This window comes from Amblyomma mixtum, chromosome 3 (assembly GCF_055824585.1).
Source record: "Amblyomma mixtum isolate Tamu chromosome 3, ASM5582458v1, whole genome shotgun sequence".
NCBI classification, from domain to species: domain Eukaryota; kingdom Metazoa; phylum Arthropoda; class Arachnida; order Ixodida; family Ixodidae; genus Amblyomma; species Amblyomma mixtum.
This window is the reverse complement of record NC_143014.1, coordinates 294143501-294167640: the sequence shown is the minus strand read 5'-3', so window position 1 is coordinate 294167640 and position 24140 is coordinate 294143501. Positions and strand designations below refer to the sequence as shown.

The 24140-nt window shown below is 47.0% G+C and overlaps 1 protein-coding gene across 1 annotated transcript; it reads left to right on the top strand.

The window, feature by feature from the left end:
• Positions 1-12867: 12867 nt before the first annotated feature.
• Positions 12868-23926, top strand: LOC149355222 (uncharacterized). Its single transcript, XM_089576091.1, has 7 exons — positions 12868-12955; positions 13914-13952; positions 16055-16231; positions 19304-19342; positions 21787-21968; positions 23118-23277; positions 23811-23926. Exons 1-7 carry the CDS (start codon positions 12880-12882, stop codon positions 23924-23926), a joined length of 789 nt encoding a protein of 262 aa, XP_089432217.1. The 5' UTR covers positions 12868-12879.
• Positions 23927-24140: the final 214 nt, after the last annotated feature.

The window sequence follows — 24140 nt, the reverse complement described above, 5'->3', positions numbered from 1 at the left end:
GAACAACACAGGAGACACCGAACACTAGCGCGCGCACACCAGTCAGGCACTTCCTTCTCATCGTCTTTTGTGAATATCCGTTGCATGGCCCCCTGTCCGGAAAAACACCGTCACGGTGTACTGGATGACGTTGAGGGGCATGGCGAGAGGTAGGGTTTCAGGCGAGAGACGTGGACGATATCACGTTGAAGGTGGCGGGAGGAAGCGTGCTGGAAGGCCGGAGCGATCTCGTAAGTGACAGCGGTTACCTGGCGCAGGACACGGTACGGGCCAACATAACGGGACAGAAGTTTTTCGGAGAGGCCGATGCGGCGAGATGGGGACCAAAGCAAGACGAGGGAGCCAGGAGAGAAAGAGACTGTGCGGTGACGGCGGTTGTAGAACTTCTGCTGGGAGGCCTGCGAGGCGAGAAGTCGGGAGCGTGCAAGTTGACGGGCGTAGTCAGCACGGGCAATGGCGTCTTGGGCGTATTCAGAGGATGGAGCAGCAGGAGTAGGCAGTAGCGTGTCCAAAGGCAATTGGGGCTCGCGGCCGTATAAAAGGTAAAAAGGGGAGTAACCGGCAGTATCATGGCGGGAGGAGTTGTATGCGAAGGTAACATACGGGAGAGCGAGGTCCCAGTCGCGGTGATCGGGGGAAACGTACATAGCGAGCATATCGGTCAGATTGCGGATGAGACGCTCAGTAAGTCCGTTTGTCTGCGGGTGATAGGCGGTGGTGAGCTTGTGCTTAGTAGAGCAGGACCGAAGAATGTCGTAGACAACCTTGGACAGAAAGCAGCGGCCGCGGTCTGTAAGAAGTTGGCGGGGAGCACCATGGTGCAATATGAGGTCGTATAGCAAAAAGTCCGCAACATCTGTAGCTGTACTGGTTGGCAGTGCCCGCGTGATCGCATAACGGGTGGCGTAGTCCGTGGCAACTGCAACCCATCTGTTGCCGGAGGTGGACTCTGGAAACGGACCCAGAAGATCCAAGCCGACGCGATGGAAAGGTTCTGGGGGCACGTCAATAGGTTGAAGTGTGCCAGCTGGGAGAGTAGCAGGGCGTTTCCGGCGCTGGCACTCATCACAGGCTGCAACATAGCGGCGTACGGAGCGGAACAGGCCGGGCCAAAAGAAGCGACGTCGCGCACGGTCGTATGTATGCGATACACCCAAGTGGCCAGCAGTGTGGAGATCATGGAGTTCATGAAGGATAGCAGGACGAAGGTGCTTGGGGACAACGAGTAGAAGGTTGGGGCCATCCGGATTGAGGCTGCGGCGATACAAGATTCCGTCAGAGAGCACAAAGCGCCGCATCGAGGGATCAGACGGTGTAGAATTGAGGCGGTCGATAATTGAGCGCAAATCGTCATCGCGGCGCTGTTCTTCTCCCATGTTGGCAAGGACAGAGATAGAAAACAGGTCGGCTTCGGTGGCAGTGCCAAACAAGTCACACTGGCCAATGGGGTAGCGGGAGAGGCAGTCGGCATCTTGGTGTAACCTGCCAGACTTGTAAGTCACGGTGTAATCATACTCTTGCAGACGCAATGCCCATCTCCCAAGCCGCCCTGCAGGGTCCTTCAGAGAGGAGAGCCAACATAGCGCATGGTGGTCGGTTTTAACCGTAAAAGGGCGGCTGTATAAATAAGGACGGAATTTGCCAACTGCCCAGACAAGGGCTAAGCACTCACGTTCTGTTATGGTGTAATTGCGCTCGGGCGCAGAAAGAAGGCGGCTGGCATAGGCGATGACACGGTCCAGACCGGATTGTCGCTGAGACAGCACAGCGCCGATGCCGTAGCCACTGGCGTCAGTACGGACTTCGGTGGGGGCCGCAACATCAAAGTGCGCCAAAACTGGTGTGGTGGTCAGCTTGGCGATCAAAGTGGAGAAGGCGCGTTCTTGGTCAGGTCCCAAGACGAAGGTGGCGTCTTTCTTCAATAGGTCGGTGAGGGGACGGGCGAGGTCGGCGAAGCCCTGAATGAATCGACGGAAGTACGAGCAGAGCCCCAAGAAGCTTCGGACGTTGTGGCAAGATCGGGGAAGGGGAAAGTCTTTCACGGCCCGGATCTTATCGGGATCAGGGTGAACCCCCTGGAAATCAACGATATGGCCCAAAATAGTGATCTGACGTCTCGCGAAACGGCACTTCGAGGAGTTAAGCTGTAGGCTGGCACGACGAAAGAGGGAAAGAATCTGGGAAAGGTCTTCGAGGTGGGATGAAAATGTAGGCGAAAATACAACGACGTCGTCCAGATAACACAGGCACGTGGTCCACTTAAATCCCTGCAAAAGGGCGTCCATCATGCGCTCAAATGTGGCTGGCGCGTTGCATAGGCCAAAAGGCATTACTTTGAACTGATATAGGCCATCAGGGGTCACAAAAGCGGTTTTCTCACGGTCCTTCTTATCAACGGCAATTTGCCAGTAGCCGGAACGAAGATCTATGGAGGAGAAGAATTTGACTCCGTGTAGGCAGTCAAGGGCGTTGTCAATACGCGGCAGAGGATAGACGTCTTTTTTAGTTATCTTATTGAGGTGTCGATAATCAATGCAAAACCGCCAGGAGCCGTCCTTTTTCTTCACTAGTACCACTGGAGAGGCCCAGGGACTGTGGGATGGTTCGATTATGTTCTTGGCAAGCATTTTTGTGACCTCGTTGTTTATGACCTTGCGCTCGGCGTGGGAGACACGGTAGGGCCTGCGGCGAATGGGAGGGGCATCGCCGGTGTCAATGCGGTGCGTCACAGCGAGAGTTTGGCCCAGTGAGGTGTTGTAGAGGTCAAAAATGTCGGAGAACGACTGGAGAAGGTCACGAAGCTGAGAAGTTTGGTCGGGGCGGAGATCGGTGGGCATCATGGTCGTGAATGCGTCCGAGGTCAGCGGAGTGGACCGCGGTGGGTCTGGGGGGTTGCGATCACAGGGCACTGGGCGAGTGGGGACAACGTAGCGACGCACATGCCGGCTGGAAGCAGCTGTGAGGAGAAGCCGAAGTTCAAGAAAGGTAGAGACAGGTTGTTGGCTGTGACGGTGGCGATGGTATGGGGCAGGACAACACTGCGGGTCAGTGCGAGGTCAAGGACTGGCGCAACGATGTAGTCACCATCGGGAACAGGGCGAGAAGGTGTGAGGGAAACGAAAGATAAGGCTTGAGGGGGCAGGTGGGCATAGTCGGGGCAGGTCAACCGGAGCGACGAGTCGATGGGGTCAGGATCGAGTTGGGGAAGCTCAAGGTGAAGGACACCCTGCGAGCAGTCAATCAGGGCAGAATGATCCGACAAAAAGTCTAAACCGAGAATGAGGTCATGGGCGCATGTGGTAAGGACGGTGAACTGAACCGGCGTACTGTGGTCTCCGATGGTCACGCGAGCGGTGCACAGTCCCTCGACAGCAGGCATGGCACCATCCGCGACGCGCACACGGGACGTTGCAGGCGTAAGGACTTTGCGTAGGCGACGGCGGAGGTCAGCACTCATCACGGAAATATGGGCACCGGTGTCAATAAGGGCGCGCACAGGAACACCGTCAACTGTAACGTCTAGCAGATTGGGTCGAGTCGTCAGTAGAGGGTTTGAGGTCCGGGTCGTTGATGCAGCGTCACCTCCGGGAGCTGCATCACTTAGTTTTCCCGATGAGAGGGGCGGTAGGACGCAGCAGTCGAAACACGAGGCGACTGCGGTGAGCGTGAGCGGCGGGCTAGCGGCGAAGGCGAACGGGAGGACTGTCGTGGAGGTTGATCGGCGGCCTCAGACGTCTCGGATGGGCGGCGGGGTGAAAAGCGGCGAGTGTAGTTTGAATGGTAGTAGGAGGCGTCTCGCGGGGGTGACGTCCAGGGGCTGCGGCAGTGGCGGGCAATGTGGCCGACCCGAGAGCATTGAAAACAGATTGGGCGGTCGTCTGGCGTGCGCCACTCATTCGGATCGCGGTAACGCCGTGGTGAATAATAGGTGGGACGGAAAGGGACTGGAGGTGGTTGCTGTGGGGACGAGTTTCCGATGGCGCACAAAGCCGGAGGGAGGTTGAGGTGGGCGAGTTCTTGCCGCACGACAGCCTGAATAAGCGACACGGAAGGCAGGTGGTGTGGTCGATGATGTTACCACAGGGGCTAGGGCTTCGAGTTCACGGTGAACAATACTTGTCACTGTGTCGGTGACAGGAGGAGACTCTGAGGGCACTTGAGTTTGAAGTCGTTGGTCCTGGCAAGAAGATGTAGCGGCTGTGTTTGGAAGTCGGGAAAACTGTTGAGAAATGCGACGGCTTTTGACTTGTTCAAATCGATGGCACTCCTTGATAATGCTGTCAACAGTTGTGTAGTCTTTGCAAACGAGCAGATGAAAGGCATCGTCAGCAATGCCTTTCAGCACGTGGCCCACCTTGTCGGACTCGGTCATGGTGGCATCGACTTTGTGGCAAAGTGCCAATACGTCCTGTATATAGGCCACGTAACTTTCCGTCGACGACTGCGCACGAGAAGCAAGCTGTTTTTTCGCAGTGGTCTGCCTATCGTCAGGTCTTCCGAAGAGTGCTCGCAATTTCTCTTTGAATATATCCCAACTGGTAAGTTCTTCTTCGTTGGTTTCAAACCACACCCTCGCCGTTCCATTCAGATAGAAAATGACGTTAGCAAGCATTATCGTTTGATCCCACCGGTTATATGCGCTTACTCTTTCGTAAAGGCTTAACCAGTCATCGACATCGGTGCCGTCGTTTCCCGAAAAAGTACCGGGGTCACGGGACGAAGCCATGACCACGAAAGGAGCAGCAGAAGTGGTCGGCGACTCGCTGGGTGGGGCCATGATGGTAGTAGCGCCGGTTTGACGACCGCTTCGGAGCTCCGTGGTACTGGGGACGATACCCGACACGCTCCACCAAAGATGTTACGTTGCCCGAAAGGTTAGTCACAAGCAAGGGCGACCGGAGCGCAGAGCGAACAACACAGGAGACACCGAACACTAGCGCGCGCACTCCAGTCAGGCACTTCCTTCTCATCGTCTTCTGTGAATATCCGTTGCAATATCTTTCTTTAGTAGGCTTGCTTTATGTTCTTTGCATATTTAAAAGTACTGAGTTTTACCCCGCCGTGGTAGTGCAGTGGTTATGCCGCTCGGCTACTGTGCCCGAGGATGTGCGATCGAATCCCGGCTGTGGCGGTTGCTTTTCGATAAATGCGAAAAGCAAGGCGCCTGTGTGCTGTGCGATGTCAGTGCGCGTTAAAGAACCCTAGGTGGTCGAAATTACTCCGTAGACCTCCACAACGGCATCTGTCAGCCCGAGTCGCTTTGGGACATTAAACACCATAAACCAAACCAGAACCATTCTAAGAGAGTTAACTGCTGAGCTAGTCTGTGTTGCACTGAATGCCCTGCAATTATGGAAGAACCCCACGCCAATCATTATTCAATAACACTTTTTGTCTCAGAGGAACCATATAACGTGCAAACTTAGGCACCCCTAATTTTTTAACCATGGTGAATGAGAGGAAACACTACAAAACCTGATTTCCATGGAAATTTCACACATTTAGAAGAGAAAAATTCTGCAGGCCACTTCTTCAGTTCCCGCGACACTCCTTCAGTACGAAAAATCTGCAGCTTTTCAGAAGGTGTGGGGATCGTGTAAAAACTTCCAACCTGAATGTGTTGATGGCCAAAGATGAACTCGGGTGTTACTTCTGTCACACTTACAATGTGATCGTTTTTCAGCAGACAGCATGAGTCTTTCTCAACACCAGTTTTCAGTGATGAGACATCTGTTGCCAGCACACACTGTGGGGGTCCTACTGAGGAATGGGCCAGCTCAGAGAGCCTGCGACTGACCTGTTCAAGTGGCTTGCTGCTTGTTCTCAGAAGTGCTTTTAACTGGCCCAAACTGTTCTCGAAGGGAAATGCACTCACTCTGTCCAGTGGGCCATACAAAAGGCAATCATCTGCAATGTGGCACATCATATGCACATTATAAACTAAGAACTGTGGACCATAAAGTGAGGCCGCTTGCTGAGCAAAGTACTGAAGGAGCCGTGAAGCGTAGTTGTTCATTTCAATGCACAGCACTTGGTGCAGCAAAATGCGCATGGCAACATGTAAACAGAGGAAGTGCTGGTAGCAGTCTTTTTGCAGCAGGTCACGCAACAAAACAGGACCAGTGTAAAGCAAGAATGCCCTAAATTCAACGGCCTTCCACCTCTCCAGCTCGTCGAGAGACCTTGGTTGCCGAGCAAATTCAGTAGGCAGCTTACTCGCCTCCAATTTTGCACTCAAAATTCTTCTTTGTTGTGCTCCAAGACGGTGGGGCAATGGTCCTGAGATCCATGTGTGCAAGAGCTTGCGGACAACTCCTAAACACACTGAATGCATATAGTCAACAGGAAACTGTTTTACAATGTCAATGCGGAGTTCAGTAAGTGGACTCACTCCATGGTGGTGGCCAGGGTCTGTCATAGCTCGAAATGAACCATCGGTTCTGTGCTGAAAGGCAGCGCATATCGGAAACGTCTGCCGACGGTCAACTCGTTCACCTTTTTGACTGCAGCGATCGCAACCGTAAAATCCCATGTGTCCTTTTATGCACTTGACATATGACCTAGCTGGTGCATCGCATATTATGGCAGTTACCGAGATGCTATAATGTGTTCCATGAACAGCTATCCCTGACACCTCTAGGTCCTTCATTTCATCAATAAAGGGCTGCAGAAAGTCCTCAATGCTAGTTGTTTTTTTTTTTGTCACAGTGAACAGCAACGACAAATGGTCTGTTCTGTACACAATTTGATACACGACAAAGCACAACCCAAAAGCTGTCAGAAGAACTTTTGAAGATAGGAAGGCCATCTATATTTACATGAAGTTCAATGCTGGGGCTCTGTTGAGGGCGGAGGCCTAATCTCACGCGATTTTCAATTTGTGGCTTCAAGCCAAAATATACGACATTTCCTCGCACATTTGCTTTTCTCTCTGTTTTCAGCAGAGTCCTTGCGTCACTTGGCATTGGATGACCAAGCCTCTGGAAAAGCGAGCAGAGATCATTGATGGCCGAGTGCGTCAACGAGTGTTTGAGAGCAATTTCCCTCAGTTCATCACGAACGTTAACACGTGAACCACTTGCTTCTGGGCCAGAAGCGTCAGTGACAGCATCCGAATCACTGAGCTCTTCAGCGACCAAGGCACGTTCTTCGTCACAGTCTTCGGAGAAATTCTCAGAGGTGCTTACTGAGCCAGAACTTTCAAAGTCATATTCCTGAGCAGACTGCTCTGCCAGATATGGACTTCTCTGGAAGTCTACGCGTGCGCCTGAACGGTCAGCCGGTTCAATGTCACGCCCGGTAGCCTCGCGCATAGTGGATGTTTCTGATCCATTTTCGTCATGTGAAATGTCACGAAAAAAGTCAGTGACCTCTCGCTGCAATCGCCGGTATTTTTCCCACTTACTCATGATTTCCGCATGCTCTGCAGCCGCAAAGGCTTAAACCAGCTTGTGAACTCCGGCCACCAACACAACCACCCGTCTGCGATGTCAGTCACGGCGCACTGCAGTGCACTCAGTACACACACTAAACACTCACTAAAATACTGTACAAAACAGGGCGATGCACTATACCGCGCACTGAAAACACTTTATCACACACTAGAGATGAGACACCACGCAAAAGACAAAACAGATAAACAACAGCAACACAATAAAACTATAGTAAAACTACGGTTGGGGATTGGATTGAATTGGATTGGATTGAAGACCTCATACTCAAAAGTATGAGGCCTTCATTTCTCTAAAAGCTACTTTAAATAGAAATTACGAAAAAAAAAACGCTGATATCGAAAAGCGGGTGTTAAAGAGGCTATCAGGACTCACAGCTTTCGCTCTATCACTATATGTTCAAGTCATATGCTCAAACCCGCACACTTTTTGTGCACTTTCACACAATGATAACCCTTTGGCGTGTTGCGGAAATAAACGCACGCCGTAGAATGCTTCTCCCAGCTAAACGGGCGTATTGTTCGAGCTCAAATTTGGCACAGAAATCGAATTTGGTCGGCAGAATTGTTTCATGCTACATCTGTCTGAGTTACTTGCCTGAATCAATCAAAAAAAGTCGTATAATCGCATCGAATCGAATCGCAACGATGACTGGATGAATCGTGAGGCAGATCGAGTGAGTTAATTAATTGTGAGTCTAATTGAGTGAGTTCGCAATTTCGGTAATCCCGAGCATGTGTGAATATATATTAGATTAGATTTGAGGGAGCCGGCAAGCTGACCAAAATTTTGTTAGTGAGCCGAGCGCGGGCATTCTCGACATTGCCGAGGTATATTGTGCACAGTCGTCCACATGCGTGTATGTGCCCGCTAAAACGACGAACGTACGTCATCACTCTTAATTAACAATAATAACAACAACAGTAATAATGTTTCATTAAGCATTCATTGCAGTGGCCCAGCCATGCTTAAAAAGGTAGTATTGCCACGACGGTTTGCTGACCCTGACCTAGGACCCTATTAATTAAGGTATAGTACGTGAGATGTGAGGTGAGGAAAAGATTAGATATGTGAGAGCTAGAGGATGAGATGTGGGGATGAGGAAAGAAAGGGGACCGAAAGAGAATAGAACTATGCACGGCAACCATAATTTGAGCCGCCTTCGATTCACCAGAACCATTTCAGGCGGTGGAAAAGACCGGGCGATGGTAACAGGCAACTGTAGCCGTAGAGACCACGGAGGAGCAAGATATATAATAAGGGAGTAATTACTCATTGGCAACCACCCGAGCGCAGCCATACGGGTACAAAGGAAAGCTATACAGCTTTCTCAGAAACTTCGTAGTTAAAGAAAAATTCGTCCTGGTCCGGGGTTCGAACCCAGGACCACCGCTACACCGGAGCAGTCGCTTTACCAATTGAGCTAACCAGGACGGCAAGCTTATGGTAGGGCGAGATCGAATTGATCAATAACTCGAAGTGGGAACAGTGTTGGTCAAATGTTTTGCCGTCCTGGTTAGCTCAATTGGTAGAGCGACTGCTCCGGTGTAGCGGTGGTCCTGGGTTCGAACCCCGGACCAGGACGAATTTTTCTTTAACTACGAAGTTTCTGAGAAAGCTGTATAGCTTTCCTTTGTAGCCGTATGGCTGCGCTCGGGTGGATGCCAATGAGTAATTACTCCCTTATTACAAATCTACTTCACCTTGGGGGATTCCCCTAAAAACATTTGACCAACACTGTTCCCACTTCGAGTCATTGATCAATTCGATCTCGCCCTACCAAGCTTGCCGTCCTGGTTAGCTCAATTGGTAGAGCGACTGCTCCGGTGTAGCGGTGGTCCTGGGGTTCGAACCCCGGACCAGGACGAATTTTTCTTTAACTACGAAGTTTCTGAGAAAGCTGTATAGCTTTCCTTTGTAGCCGTATGGCTGCGCTCGGGTGGATGCCAATGAGTAATTACTCCCTTATTACAAATCTACTCCACCTTGGGGGATTCCCCTAAAACATTTGACCAGGAGCAAGATATCAACACAAAACTTAACGCAAAATGCAACTAGTAGTTTTTAATGTGTTATCCTGGCTCAGTGTTCAACACAGTTCAACACAGGAGCAAAATAACTGGTTAAAGTCCCGGCGCAACATGACTATAGCTTTGGTTTCCGAATAAAAAAAAACGAGTGTGTTTTCGCGGTCAACTAAAAGTGCCAAGGCGACACACGGAGTAACGTCCCGTAATTTGCTGGCATTTATCGTACGAAAGAGTCCATTCTCTATTGTTCGTGGCGTGCAGTGCGGCGAGAAGCGATATGTACACACAGTGCTCTGCAACTTTATCGTAGCCATCTTGGGAAATTTTCCCGCCTCGACCGGTGGGAAAATTTTCCAAGACGATTACGATAAAGTTGCAGAACACTATTTAGGTGGCACCTGGAGGGTCTAGTTTGCTTAGTTTTTTTTTTTTTGCTTGTTGCATGTTAAAAAACAATACGACCATTGTCTTCCCAGTACGCGTCTGCACGTTAAAAAAAAAATACTAGTAATGAATGTTTCGGTCGCAAGAGGACGCTTTCAACTGTTTGGCTTCAACCCTAGGGTTGAACCCTAGGTAGGCCCTAGGGTTTAAAGATAACAATGGTCATGTAAATAAATCTGCAGTGGAAGTCAGCAAAAAGCGATTGGAGGATTGGTGGCTGAAAAGCAGAGATGTGGCATAAGGTTAGAATTGTAGGAAACTGTAGGTAAAGATGACGGCGATTCTTAATAAGAATTGCCAACACACTAAACAAAAAAAAATAAAAAAGAAAGAAAAGTTGAGTTTGGTGGCAATTGCCACCACCCCGTTTCAAAGGGGGCGCTCCTATCCATCCATCCTTCAACGTCTGCTGTTTTGTTTGTGTTTATTGATGTCAGAGGAGGCGCTGCGCTGGGTTACCCATCGACCATCGAAAACCTAGCCCTTTTCCGAGAAGCTCACAAGCAGCAAAAGTGAGCCAAAATCGAATCGGCAGCAGCGGTTGCGTCCGATGGATTACGCTCTTAAAACGGGTGGGCGCCGACACATACCGACACCCGACACAGGGAATGGTGAATAGATAATCATCATCATCATCACCTCGCAACTGTACCCTCGCAGCACCTCCTCATCCCCTCCCTCATCTCGCCAAAGCCAAATCCACCAAAGCCAACGCGGCATTCCCGCCTTTTTTTGCCGTCGAGAGTCAGCGTGCGCTGCGTCGTAGACAGTCGTGTGCTGCATTACGCGTTCCCGCGTTTGCCGTCGACAGCCAACGTGCTCTGCATTATGGATCGCCATTTGAACGACCGGTAAGTACTCTTCTTGTCCTACTAAAATCTAACTTGTTCGAGCTTCTCTGCAGTTCAAGTCGATGGCACCCGTTCCACGTGTTGAAATGAAAGGCTGTTACTGCTGCCCGCGAATGCTTTGTTTGCGCAGCTACGTACAGGTTCGAGCAAAATAAAATGTGCATTATTGGCTGCAAACATTTTTTTCGCTTTCCCCAGCTGAAATTGCCATCTATTTGGAATGCGCCTGCAGTTAGTGGATGCTTGCCAAATGGGCAAGCACACACGACTAGCACCACTTCGCGCGCTGCCTCGACGTCGGCAGAATGCAACTGCTGGGCTTGTGCGTTGATGTTTTCTCCGGGTGGATTTTGGCAGCTTCGCCGAATTTGAGCTCCAGCTCGGATTTTTTTGTAAGAATGAGCAGTAGTACGAGCGGTGCTCTGAGTGATTCGGCTGGTATGATCAGACATGGGCTACTTTAAGCTTACAAATAGGGCTGCTAATTGAATTGAATCAAACCTTCGACTGTCTTTATGTAGGGTGCGTTTTAGACTTGTGGGCGCTTTGTTGAATATTACTTGGCGTCTGTACTGAAATGCGAACCTAGCGAAAACAAACCAAGGCGTGCGCATAGGTGCCGCGCCTCTTCGATCGGTAGTCAAATTGGTCAAATCCCCTTGACTTGCGCGGGCTGACGCGTTTTTGACAGTCTTATAGGCCACATCTTTCAAATGTACACGCCTTCGCCGCCATTGAGGATGGCAGAAGAAAGCGCAAGAATTCACAAACAAAACAAGACCAAGAGGCGGCGCTCAGTTCGGCGGGAGAGGAATGGCGCGCGCGCGAAGTTTGGGAATTTTCGGCGCTTGCTCGCTGCTCCGCGGCCGCCGCCGCTTGTTATATAATTAATTTCGAGTATTTCTGCGCCGAGTTGGGCATTGATAACTACAGGAAGGGTAGTTTATAAGACATACTACCGGAATATATAATCTTCCAAAATTCGACTTTTTCACGATTTTTTGATTTTCAAAGGTCGCGTCCCCCTTAAACATATGGTTCTAGGAATGTCAGCATGGTACTGGCTACCACTTCTTTTTTCTTTTTTAATGACTGTGATGCATGCCGTAATGAACCCAAGCTGCTGTGAATGTAAAAATGTGCTTTGCCAGCCACTAAACTTTCAGCTCCCATAAGCGTATCTGTGGTGTTTGAGATGTAGCAGATGTGGTGTAATGGGTCTTTGGGTTCAACTTTCCTCTGCTCATTGATGCAATGGCACAAATTAAGCAGAAGTCTGGCTTAAATTGTCTGCATATTTATGTTATAGCTGGTCTAAGTTAAGGATGGGCATATCACATTCAAGACACAATGAAGTGCTCGCAAAATTTTATGCCTTTGTTTACTCTCTGCACAGGAAAAGAAAGCGGGCGCGACACGACCGCATGTACTGTGTGGTTTTGTTCACAAATGAGAAGGACTCCGTCGGGGCAGTGCCAGTTCGCTGGCTGAGCAAAAGCACAACAAGGTGCATGTGGCCCCCAAAAGGCACTGGGCCTCATGCTGTGGAGCAGATGGCCCGCAATATGCTGAAGCCTGGCCCTGATTGGCAACGGTGTCCCTGCAGGGTGCTGGGTTATGCAGGTATGAGCAGCTCCTTTATTCACAATATACTTATACTTACTGTCCTAAACCTCGCTACATTAATACTTACTTGCCTGTTTTGGCAAGAAACTAAGCTTATTGATTTTCTGACTAGCACAAGCAGCAAAAAATGGTGGCAGCATATCGTAAAGCACACAGGATAAAATTTACAATGTTGGTTTATCTGGTTGACATATTTCTCCACAAATACATGCAAGACATTTAAAGGTTCGGTGAGATTTGAGTACTGCTAAAAATTTGCTCCTAGTTAAGGCTTGCACAAAAATTTAAATTTGCAGATGACCAGTTATGAGAGATGACCTGTGTGTAAATGTTTTCTTGTAATATTGTTTTATCTTGCATGTATAGCTTATGTCGCTCTAGTCTATGCAGCTGGTGAAGCTGTGCCCAGTACCCTGTGCACCTGGTTTAGTCACCTTAATTCTTTTACAAAACAGACACGCTGATGCCAAAAGAAAAATGGAAATCGCGGAGCAGACTTCGCACATTGAGTCTGGCAGCTCATGTGAAGATTTTCCGTCACCAAAAAGGCACGGTGAGTTCACCATTAGGATTTAAACTGTTGTTATGTGAAGTTAAGTTAATGCTTTGTTCCTGAAAGTGCACAAATAAAAAGATTAATTGGCCTTTAATTCCAATTAAACCAATTAAGACTGTGAGAGCACTGTTTGTCATGGTTTGGCATGGTTTGCTTCTCTGTTTAGCATTGAGAGACACATAGATGTGGCCAAAGTGTGTCTTCCCCAAAATGAAAATTGGCCGATTTTGAGGAAAGGAAAGGTGCGCTGTGTGTCTGGATGGATGCCTTCTACAGTAAGAGCATGCAATTGGTTAGTAAGAGCATCTCATTTTCACTGTCCTGCAAGGGCATGTGACATGTCTCAGGTTGGCGTGACACAAGTAATGGTCTGCTGCAGCGCTGCTTGGTTTTGTATTTGGTGAGAGCGCCAGCCCCGTGGCAGTCACTGCATCAGCTTGTGATAATTTTCGGTGCTGACATTTACACCTCTATCCACCAATAAAGATTTGGAGATGTTTTCAATTTGGTCACAAAATATGTCAAGGGTTGCATATAAATGAACAGTGCCAGTTGGGAGCTGCTCGGCTCTGCTGAAAATCTGAACATTGTGAGATTTTGAGATAAGCGATTTTGAGTTACAGCTTTACTGAACTACTCTCGGTGCTCGTTTGGCATAGTGTTTTTTTCTAAAATGGCTTGTATTAACCACGTAGGCAAAATAAAGTGGAATAGGAAGCTTCTAGAGATGTGCAATACCATTTGTACCACTGAAAGACAAAAAAACGATGCAACAACGTCTGCGATTTAAAGAAGTTTTTCCCGAATGTACGCCTTCATTATATTGAGGTTCAACTGTACTGCATTATACTGTGAGGGTTGAGATTTGCTCACAGGCCTTGCAGGGCTCCGAAAGGAGCTAATCGCGGTTAAGATTGTGCTGAGAGGTAATATTGCATTTGGGTATTTGTTTCAGTTCCAGATTTACAGCTTCGCATGCCTCGGGTTGAGGACGGTAAGTGCACTTCTCTTTCTTTTACATGGTGAAGTACAATATTAATATGCAACTCCTGGGGTTTTATGAACATCACATTTTTTGGCGTCTCTTTACATGTGCACAAGTGTTTTTCGCTATACAAAGTGGGACTGTTTTAAAACTACAAAAATAGCAAACTAAAATTCACTGTGGCCAGTCACAATGCGTTTCATACACTCATAACATCACAAACGTATGAAAACACTAACATGCACTGAATGTCTCAAAGAAAGGTTCTAAATGATGTGTTAATTGAAGGGACACAAAAGAGTCTGTCTAGTTCAAAATTCTGCTGATGGATGGAAATGGACCCATATGCAATCAATGAAAGTATTTTTTGACAATTACATTTGTAGGACCATTGAAATCAATGATTAGGAATATACTGTCACTCTTCCTCGTTTACACGTAATGTGCGGTGGCAGCAGAGGGCAGCAAACACCAGCTGCATGAATTCAGCACTGTGGTCTCTTGTTTCTGCAGCTCTGGCAGTCACAGTCACTCCTGTGCATCTGCCATTCAACTGAGCCTACGATAGGCTGCAACAGTTTCCACTTTTCTCGGCTCGGTCAACAAGCTTACTAAAAGCAGTGTGAATCTAAATAATGTGGGGGGCTTACGCCGGTGGTCTGCACAACCTTGTGCTGTACTATTTACTCGCCAATGAATAAGCTAGTAACATAGTCATTTGTGGCTTTGGAAGAGGGTATTTTTATATTCTGTTTTGCAACGCATATAACTTCCATGGCAGAGCTTGCAGGTGATGTGTCAGTTGCGGTGTTCTTGAATTATGCTGTACGGGTGGCAGGGGCTCAAGGGCCACTTTAGCAGCATGTTCTTCCATGAGAAAAGCTTTACCAGCGGCACACTGGACCGAAGTTCTAATGTCATGGCTGTAATGCCCAAATGCATGCAGCAGCCACAACTGCTGTGTGGGCAGGGCTGTGGGCACACATTTTTCAAGAGTTGAAGGAGCTCTAAACAGCTAGTTTATACTGTTTCACTATACAATTCCAGCAAATTTTTTTTCCAAGCAATGTTTAGAAGCGAAGTTGTTTGCAATCAAAGTTTGAAATTCCGTGCCTTCGTGGCATTCCTCCTTTTGATGTTTTTGGCATGCGCAATGGCTGGAGCTCTTCCTTGGGTCCCGTGCCCACCTTTGGTGGTTTTGTGCGTTTGCTTTTTTAGTTGTCTCTGCAAACAGGAACTTCTGTTCTAGCGTGGCCAGGCATGGTGGTCATCTGCTTCATGCATGCAGTTTTTGGCTGTGGCTCTTATTCCTGTGCCAAACATTCCAGGTGTTAACCTTGTGTATGATTTCGTGTTAGAAATGCAAAAGTGGCGAAGGCCACTTGAGCCGCCAGCGCGAGAGCGGAAGTGCAAAATGGAAATCTTTAAAAAAACATTCTCATGTACTAAACATCCATAATTTTCTTTTGTGCTAACTGAAAATTAGTATTACTACTTCTCATGTGCAATAGATATGTGATGCATGCTTGCAGCTGACAAGTAGCCATTAAAAGCCGTCGATACATAGTAGTGTTGCACAGAGAGAAAGAGTGAATGCAAAAGTCAAAGGAGAGAGCCTTTCAAACTTAGAATGCGATTGTGGGCTGTGTTCTCCAGGTAGAGGTGTAGTATTTTGCTCTAATGTTTATTACAACACGATTAAGCAAGTGAGGTATATTATAACCCAAGCACAGGTGATTTAGGGCCCATTTAATGATATTGCATACAGTTTTGGCCGATTTGTACCGTCTTTGCCAAAAGTAACCAGGCTGCGTGCTTCGCTTCTGAGTTGGGTGGTACAGACTTCATACCACTTATGAAGCATTAAATCTATGGAAAGTAAAGGCGAGATCCTGTCCTCACTTCTAAACAAGTTGTTACCTTCTGGGAATCCATGTGGGCTTTGGAATACAAGCGAGAAGCAAAACATGCAGCCTGGTTACTTTTGGCAAAGACGGTACATGATCTTTATGTTCTGACCTCATTTTTTTTAAAAAGCTCTTTAGCACCCTTGCACTGTGCTTTTTGTACTGGTGAAACCATTTCTTGCTTTTTACTACCATTCTTTGCAGACTTAGCAGAGTATGCACACGAGAGTAGTGCAGAGGTCCTTTCAGCTGGTGGCCCCAGGGACCGAGCTTCACCCATGCCTACGACAAGCATCACCAGTAGTGAAGTCCGTCATGAGGCTGTCCGGGATGTAGTGCGGACTATGGATGTCCCCAGCGCACACAGTCTGCACGACGAAAGTGAGGACCTGTTGGGTTTCTGGATGTTGATGTCATTTAATTATACATTGGTCAGCATTGAGAACTGTCACAGGTGCTGAATAACTTATCATTTGAAATATATATAATATCATGTCGTAATAACCCCTTCCAATGAATATTTGAATGTAGCTCTCAAATCTGGCATGCTTTTTAATCTTCCTAGCTCTGCTAATGGGCACTGTGCAGGAGCAACTCGCGCCGCAATGCGTGCACCCCTCGAGGCGGGAAGGGAGGTCTGTTCGGGAAGGGTGTGCCCAGCCGCACTGTGGAGACGCTGCGGTTCTGCTGTGCGTGGTTCATATTCGCCGTTCGTTCCTTGTATTCGTGGCATTATAAGGTCACAAATGAATTCCTGGGTTGCAGTTTTTTTGGTCGTTTGGTTTCATACATTTTCACTTGCCTGATAGAGTGCTTTTGACACCCGAAATAAGATTTATGAAGCAAAGTGACGCGAAGCTTGGATAGCTGCCATCCAACGAGCAGTGAGCTGGCAATCATGTCTGGATCTGCTGCTTCCAGATTTTCCACACGGCGTCCTTCCCAATAGAGGGCACACTCCCTTTTCCTGCGTTCGCAGTCTTTCTCACATCAAAAAAAAAGAAAGAAAGGAAGAAATCTGGCAACTCATAGGCATCTGCAATATCTGGAGCCAATTGCCATGCCCAACAAAAGGAATGCGCATGTACTAGGACCACCATGTGCACCCTGTGGGCCGCGCTCGTGGACACAGTTGATCATTGCGTAATCTTTATTTAATCTATCCTGTGGTCTATATTTCCTTGTCTACTGTAGCTTGCATGAGGACCGGTGCAGTGCAGAGATAACTAATGAAAATGTAGCGCTTTTACTGCATATTTACTGTTTGCGTTTTTTGCGCTTCGTTTTGCAAATTTGTCTTGGTTACTTTTTTTTTTTGCTTTCAATATTTTTTCTTCCCTCTAGCTCACTCCTTTTTCCCTTCCATGTGCTGCCGCCACTTTCCTTCTGGGCAGTTTTCTTTGTCCTTACTTATTCGTGGGTGCTCTGAATAAATCAGCATTCTTTACACAACATCCTACTCCAAACAGGAGGTCGAGTGGCTCGCTGCCACCTGTTACATTCCCCATCCTAGCTTAATTTGGTGGCAGAAGACTTGGAAGTACGGTCAAAGAACTAGCATTAAAGTTCGGATTTGAGGTAGGACTTTCTTTCAATGAAAAGGAAAAGTAGGCATCTACATCCTTTCATGACTTTTCTCACCACTTGAAAAGCATTGAGCAATGGGCCTGCAATAAGCTTTGAGAGCTTTATGACCTACCTGACAAAGGAAAAATGCATGTGTATTAGAAACCGTAGATCACTTTTTGTGCTGTGCTCTAATGGAAGTTTTCCATGCTCATAGCTGGGTTGTTGTATCAGCGACCGTGTGCATGAGCATTGCATGGACAGAGTGATCAGTGTGAATCTGCCATCCTTTCCTTTATCATCGAGAAAAGTGCCAACTGCCTCACCATAAAGATAGCCAAAGCTTATCAAAAGTCTTCTGCTTAATAACAGCTGCCTGTGGCTTGCCAAGCCCCAGTAATCGTTTTTGGGTCTTCAGGTTTTGCGCATTGCGATCATGTTTGTTTATTCTTTTTTCATGCCTTTTTCTCCTTTATTGGCTCTTACTTCATTCACTCCTATTCTTTTCCCACACTTGTTCCATCCTTCTCCGCCGCTAAATCCCCCGCAGTGTTCCTTTATTTTTATTTTTTCCTTAGCCAGTCCCACACGAAGAATTTGAGGCTGGCTTTCTGTGAAACTGCACCGCATGTGGAAGGAGGAGGGTTCACAATTTTTTTTAAATTTCCTACCTTGTTATCATGTTTTTTATCCCCTCCTCTTTGTTATTTTGCTTGGCCTTTCCAAACTGCGCGTGCTTTTCCTTCTGTCTTCTTCCATTTTCATGTTTTCAGCCTAGAAATAAATGCCCAGCAGGCAGACAGGGCTTATCAGTGTCTCTCAGTCTTGCGCCTTGTGGTGCCTGCATTGTTCATGCTTCGCTATGTCACTCCAGCTAGCCCAAACTGTCAATGTTCCGCTGTGCAGACCCCAATTACTTTCCTACAGCCGCCTTTTTCAGGCGGGCGACCTGCCCAGGTGGCCGCGTCTATCCTTGAAAAACTCCGGTGCCCAATCGTGGCGGTGCCTGTTCACCGCGAGTGCTGCCCCGTGTGCTTCTGCATGGGGCCCACAGCTTCATTTTCTGGAGATTCATTCACAATATACATTCAGATAGATTGAACAAAGTGGAAGGCTGACAAGCTCTTTTCACTTAATTACAGTGCATTTTTGGCAGTGAAGAGTGCCTAATATTAAATATTCCTTGGTATACCTTGCACAGCAGCAGCAACGATGGCCAGTGCCGTTTTTTTACCATATACAGTAAAAGCTCACTAATTTGATATCGGAGGATATATTTATTTTGTAAAAGACTGACCAATGGTTGCTTTTTGATAAGAAGCGTGGAACAGTGACCATTGTTTCCTATTTTCAACCCCTGCGTCCTTCATGGTGTGACACATTAGTGGTGGTGTCCTCTCACAAGTGCCAGTATCGGGTGGGAGGAGGCTGCACTGAACAATGAGCCAATAGTACTTGGCGAACGCATACTTTTGGCACGATAAAATAACTGCAGATGGAGGTGAAGGTGGTGAAGGCATGGTGAACCTTCCTTCATCTGCCACACCCTGCATTGTCTCTATCAGGTCTAAGGGGATTATACTTTAGAATCTCTCAGTGCCATTGGTTGCAGAAGGGTTCTTTAGGGAGTAAAATCCACCATTTTTTTCGAGCTGTAGCCGACTATAAGAGTATACTATGTAAACGCCGCTGAAGCCTGTAACATTCAACTAGGTCAGTGAAACTGCTGGAAGGGCAACTTAGAAAACCTATGATCTGTGCTTCAACCATAATGTTTTAAACTTCCTTGATATCTCATTTACTCTTCTACTGAAAACCTGAACTAAAGTTGGCAGCTCTCTGAATTATCGCTTGACACTTTTAAAAAAGTTTGGTTCAATTTTGCAGGTCGACACTGTGAAGACCCACGGTGTGTCGCAAACCAACGTAAGTACTCTTGTATCCTCTTACAATGATTTAATCAGCACTCATTTGCATCCTTGAAATACATGGAATTTAACTAAAAAGCTGTTGTTGAGATCCTTGATAACCTTGGAATTTGTGGGTCCTTGAAAACTGTTTAGTTTATGATTTGAAAAGGAGTTTGTGTGTGTTTTTGTAAATACCATACTTTCACGATTCTAAGCACCCCCTCCCAACTTGGCAAAAGAAAATTTGGACAGAAAGTTTGCATGTGAATCTAAGCACCCCCTTTTTTGAGAGGAAAAGAACGTAGACAAGGCTTCTAGCATGCTTGCTCACTCAATCGAACTGGAGTCTGAGACCCGAGTTCGTGCAGTGTCCACGGCGCGGTATCCACTTGTGTTGCTGCGCTCCGGCACTACATGACAGCTAGTGGCGCAGGATGGCAGAAGCCGGCTGAAAATGACCCCTAGTGCTCTTTCAGCGTGTTGCCACATGGACCTCGTAATGGCAGCCATTTGGCTATGTCAGCAGGCTTTGCAGGTGCTGTGGGCCCACATTTGCCTTATTTAATGTCAGCTGTTCGGCATCCATAACGAAAGTCAGATAAGTTTGAAGAGGGCTGTCATAGTATTCAAGCGCAGTGCAATTGCGTTTTAGGAAGATGTTTGCTAAATTTTTTTGCCAAATGAATTGTTACTGCTTGCATCCATCTTGGCAAGATATTGATGCAAAAAAAGGGGGGTAGATTTTTTTATCTCCTCCCTCACTTTAATCACTGCTATCGAGAAAAAGGTTACTTAGCGTCGAGTAAATACAGTACAGTCAAATCTCGATATGACGAATTCTGCGGGACCGCACAAAATTATTTATTTTAATATATCGTTGCAATGAAAAATCTGCGATTATAAGCCAGTGGTCAAACGTAGGTATGAAAATGACGTACCTTGGCAGTGGGCACGTGTGTAGACCAGCAAAACCTCAAGTGAAAATGTTGCACTAACTCCAAAGCTGATTTATTTGAAGAAATCCATTATTTTCCTCTGCCGCGTGTGCCGCCGCAGTGGCTCAGTGGCTATGGTGCTCGGCTGCTGACCCGAAAGACGCGGGTTCGATCCCGGCCGCGGCGGCTGAATTTCTTTGGAGGAGAAATTCTAGGGGCCCGTGTGCTGTGCGATGTCAGTGTACGTTAAAGAACCCCAGGTGGTCGAAATTTCCGGAGCCCTTCACTACGGCGTCTCTCATAGCCTTAGTCGCTTTGGGACGTTAAACCCCCATAAACCAACTAAACCAACCATCTTCTGCCGCGTGCAGCAAACACGACCGCGCACTACATTACACCACTACAGCACATACACCTTCCACTTTCCGGAACACCTCATCGCATGCGTATTTGCACTGAGCGATGAAAATACGGACTTTGTCCATATGCAAAAAAAAACCAGAAACGTCAGAGTTCTCTATGACCCCATCTTCAATGCTCCCTGAAGTTTGAAAATCTTGTCTTGGTCTTTCATAATGATCGCGGCATTCGATGGGGCAATGCTAGCTGTCTGTAGAGGCCGAATCGCTTTTTCCCTGCGTCGATTTCTTGCAGGGAAAGCAGCTGTGTTCATATCTTCTTGGCATTTCGCTGGCTAATATCATCGCCAATATCGCACAAACTTCGCCATAAGATAATCTGTGGCAAAAAAAATACCGTCCCGCACGCACGAACACACGAACGACCGACCCGCGTACGACACACAACACAGGAAAAAAAACGCAGGCAGCTAGGCCTGCTGGCTACTGCGTAATAAACCATAGCTTCATGGTGGCGCTAGGAGCTGGTACTAGATGTGCTGATGATGATAGCTACGGCCCACGGACCATACACACAGAAACGGCAGTTTCTGTTTCACGCGACAGTTGCAAGCTGCGGCGCTGTTAATTTTAGCCGAATTCGTAATACTGATATTCCAAAATTCTAGAAGAAGAAATAAAATACGTTTGTTATTCTGAAATATACGCTATTTTGAAATTCGTAATTCTGAAATAGTTTTACATTGAAAACAGCAAATCTGCCGGGGATTCTTAAAAAATTCGTTAATTTGAAAAATTCGTTAATGTGTTCGTAGTAACGAGATTTCACTGTAGATGTAATGTAAGTAAGGAAGAGAGCAGAGCGGGTCAGTGAACAAATGCAGGTTAATAATAGGCTAGTCAAAAGAAAGAGGCAGGGAATGTAGTTGACGGTTAAAGGTAGCGAAGTAGGTTGCAAGATAAGGCATGTGTAGGAGACAGCAGGAAACCAGGTGTCTAGGTGGGATTAGCCAGTTTGCAGGAATCGAAGTGGATGAGCTGACACATGGCCAGGTTAATTGGAAGGATATGGGAGAGTCCTTTGCCCTGCAATGGGTAGTCAGGCTGATGATGATATTTAGTAAAGATGAATGTTTCATTTTTGCACTTCATGTGATTTTCCCCAGGCATGATCCACCGGGTTGTACAGCTACTAATGGAAATCCGGGCTGACATTAAGGAGCTGAAAGGAAACTACGCAGCTGCGTATAGTGAAGACCCATGCAAAGAAATCGGGCCGGCAACCTCTGTTGAGGTACTCAAAGAAATCGAGGAGGAGCTTGCAGATCCCGACAAACGAACCTTTCTGGTAAGCTCCCTGTGGTAGCCATGAAGACAAGCTGGCGTTGTTGCAAAATTTGTCGTTGGCATTGTGAGCTAGAAATCACTTGCAAGGTGCTGGAAGCTGGTAGCTTGCATGGCTGGCCAATGATTTTTTTGTGCAACTGGTTTGTTCAACTTAACGGGACCGCATGATATCAGAAAGTTGCGGGGAGCTGCCAGTTCGGGTTGTTCATGTGAGGTGGAAAGATACAATCGGAATAAGAATCAACCTTCCAGTTCTCTAGGATGTCGAGTCAAGCATACTACTCCTAGGTTAAGAAGGCACGACCATACAGCTTGATTAAACCAGTGCTTTATATGTTGGGTTGTCACCTGCATTACAGTGCAGTCCACTTATAACGATACCAGATATATTGATGTCAGCAAGACGTGGTCAGTCGTAGCATGCATATGGTGGACAGTGAGGTCACTATCTTGCGTCCTCAGACTCCCTTCAGTGGCAGCGGGCATTGTTTGCAGCCGGTAGCTGGGGTACTGTCGCGATGGATGCATCATGCCTACATTGTTTCCAACAGATGGGCTAGCAAAACACTGTTTTCAGCATACAAAATGCATAGCTGTCTGCATCATTTTTATTTTACCAATTTAATGTAAAAACAATGCCTTCACCAGTGCCTGTTGGCTAGTTTGCTTGTGCAAATCTGGTACTTCTGTATTCCCAACTGGCTCATGTGCCAAAAAAATATTGATCGCTTCTGAAGTTTTTGTTAATGCGGAACAAAAAGAACGCTCGCTGTTGAGAGGCGGCAAATGTAATGATCTCTATGGGCGTTCACCAGGGCTGCCAGATTCTTTGTTGCCGCTGGAATTTCATTCTTGAGGGCTTTCATTGCTGAGGTTTCAACTGCACTTCGATGCAGTGATGTTTGCTGAAGGTGGAGTGGAGAGCAGCAGTTTTATTGGCCTGATTGTTGCCAGGAGCCTTCATCATCATTGCATCCTAGCAAATATAGTAATATCCTATTGTCATTTCTTAATGTCATTGAGTCATATTAGTGTTAGCAGAGTTGTTATTGCAAAGCATCTTTACATGCCAAAACCGAAAAAAGTACAAGGGACTCCTGCTGCATCAATTGTGCAGCTAGCAAGGTAATTCTTGTAATTTTTCTTTCAGACGAAAAAGCTTGGTTTGATTGGCGGAACGACTCCGGATGAGGCTACACGCCTCATAATGAAGACGTTCATCAAAACACCAGTGGCCCTGGAATACACCTTGGAGGGGCGAAGAGACAAGCCAGCCTTCAAGGACCTAAGGCTGTACAATGTGATTGTTGGTATGTTTCTGTTTTACACTAATTTTATATGTAACTGACCACATTTTTAGTCCTTGTGCCTGACTCAAGGACCTAAGGCTGTACAATGTGATTGTTGGTATGTTTCTGTTTTACACTAATTTTATATGTAACTGACCCCATTTTTAGTCCTTGTGCCTGACTTCGGGCGTTATGCTTACATGTGTACTGGCAGTCTACAGTTTGAGTGCATCAAGAGCAAATTGTACTGATACAGTGCGATAAATGTATTAGGTTCGTTCAATAGGTGAATTGAACGAACCTATTAGTGTGATGTTTAGTTTGGTAGGTCTTAGTATCTCGCAAATATTCAAAAATATTCTGGCATAACCTTCTTTGTTTAGATGTTAAGTGCCAATGAAGTTTTATACCTTGAAAATAAAAGTACATTTTGCTATTGGCAGCTGCATAGCTGTTTTGATGCATTGGGGCATTCTTTTCAAATGCTAATAAGATGAGTGCTCTTCCAGCTGTCTGAATCGATTGTGTCATAAATGAGATTTATGTGATTTCAGCTGCTGTCCAGCGCCGGATTCCGGATGCGGATGTGGCAGTAATCAATAACCGCATCGCCGGGTATTTGAGAGGGGCCCGGGACCGGGATGGCGGCCGCAGGGCCAGGATGAAGTAGCACAGTAGGATGTCCTGCAGACAGTGTTTCTTTTTTTCTTGAAATAAAATATGTTAATTTGCATTTTGATGGCTTTGTGTACCTCATCTGTGGGCTGAAGTGGCATAGCAAAATACGTCACTTGCTCACAGAATCTGACATTCCAGTTAACTATTACAGTTTATCTGAATATCATTGCCACCACTTGCCTGTCCCTGTTCAGGGGCTTAAGCCA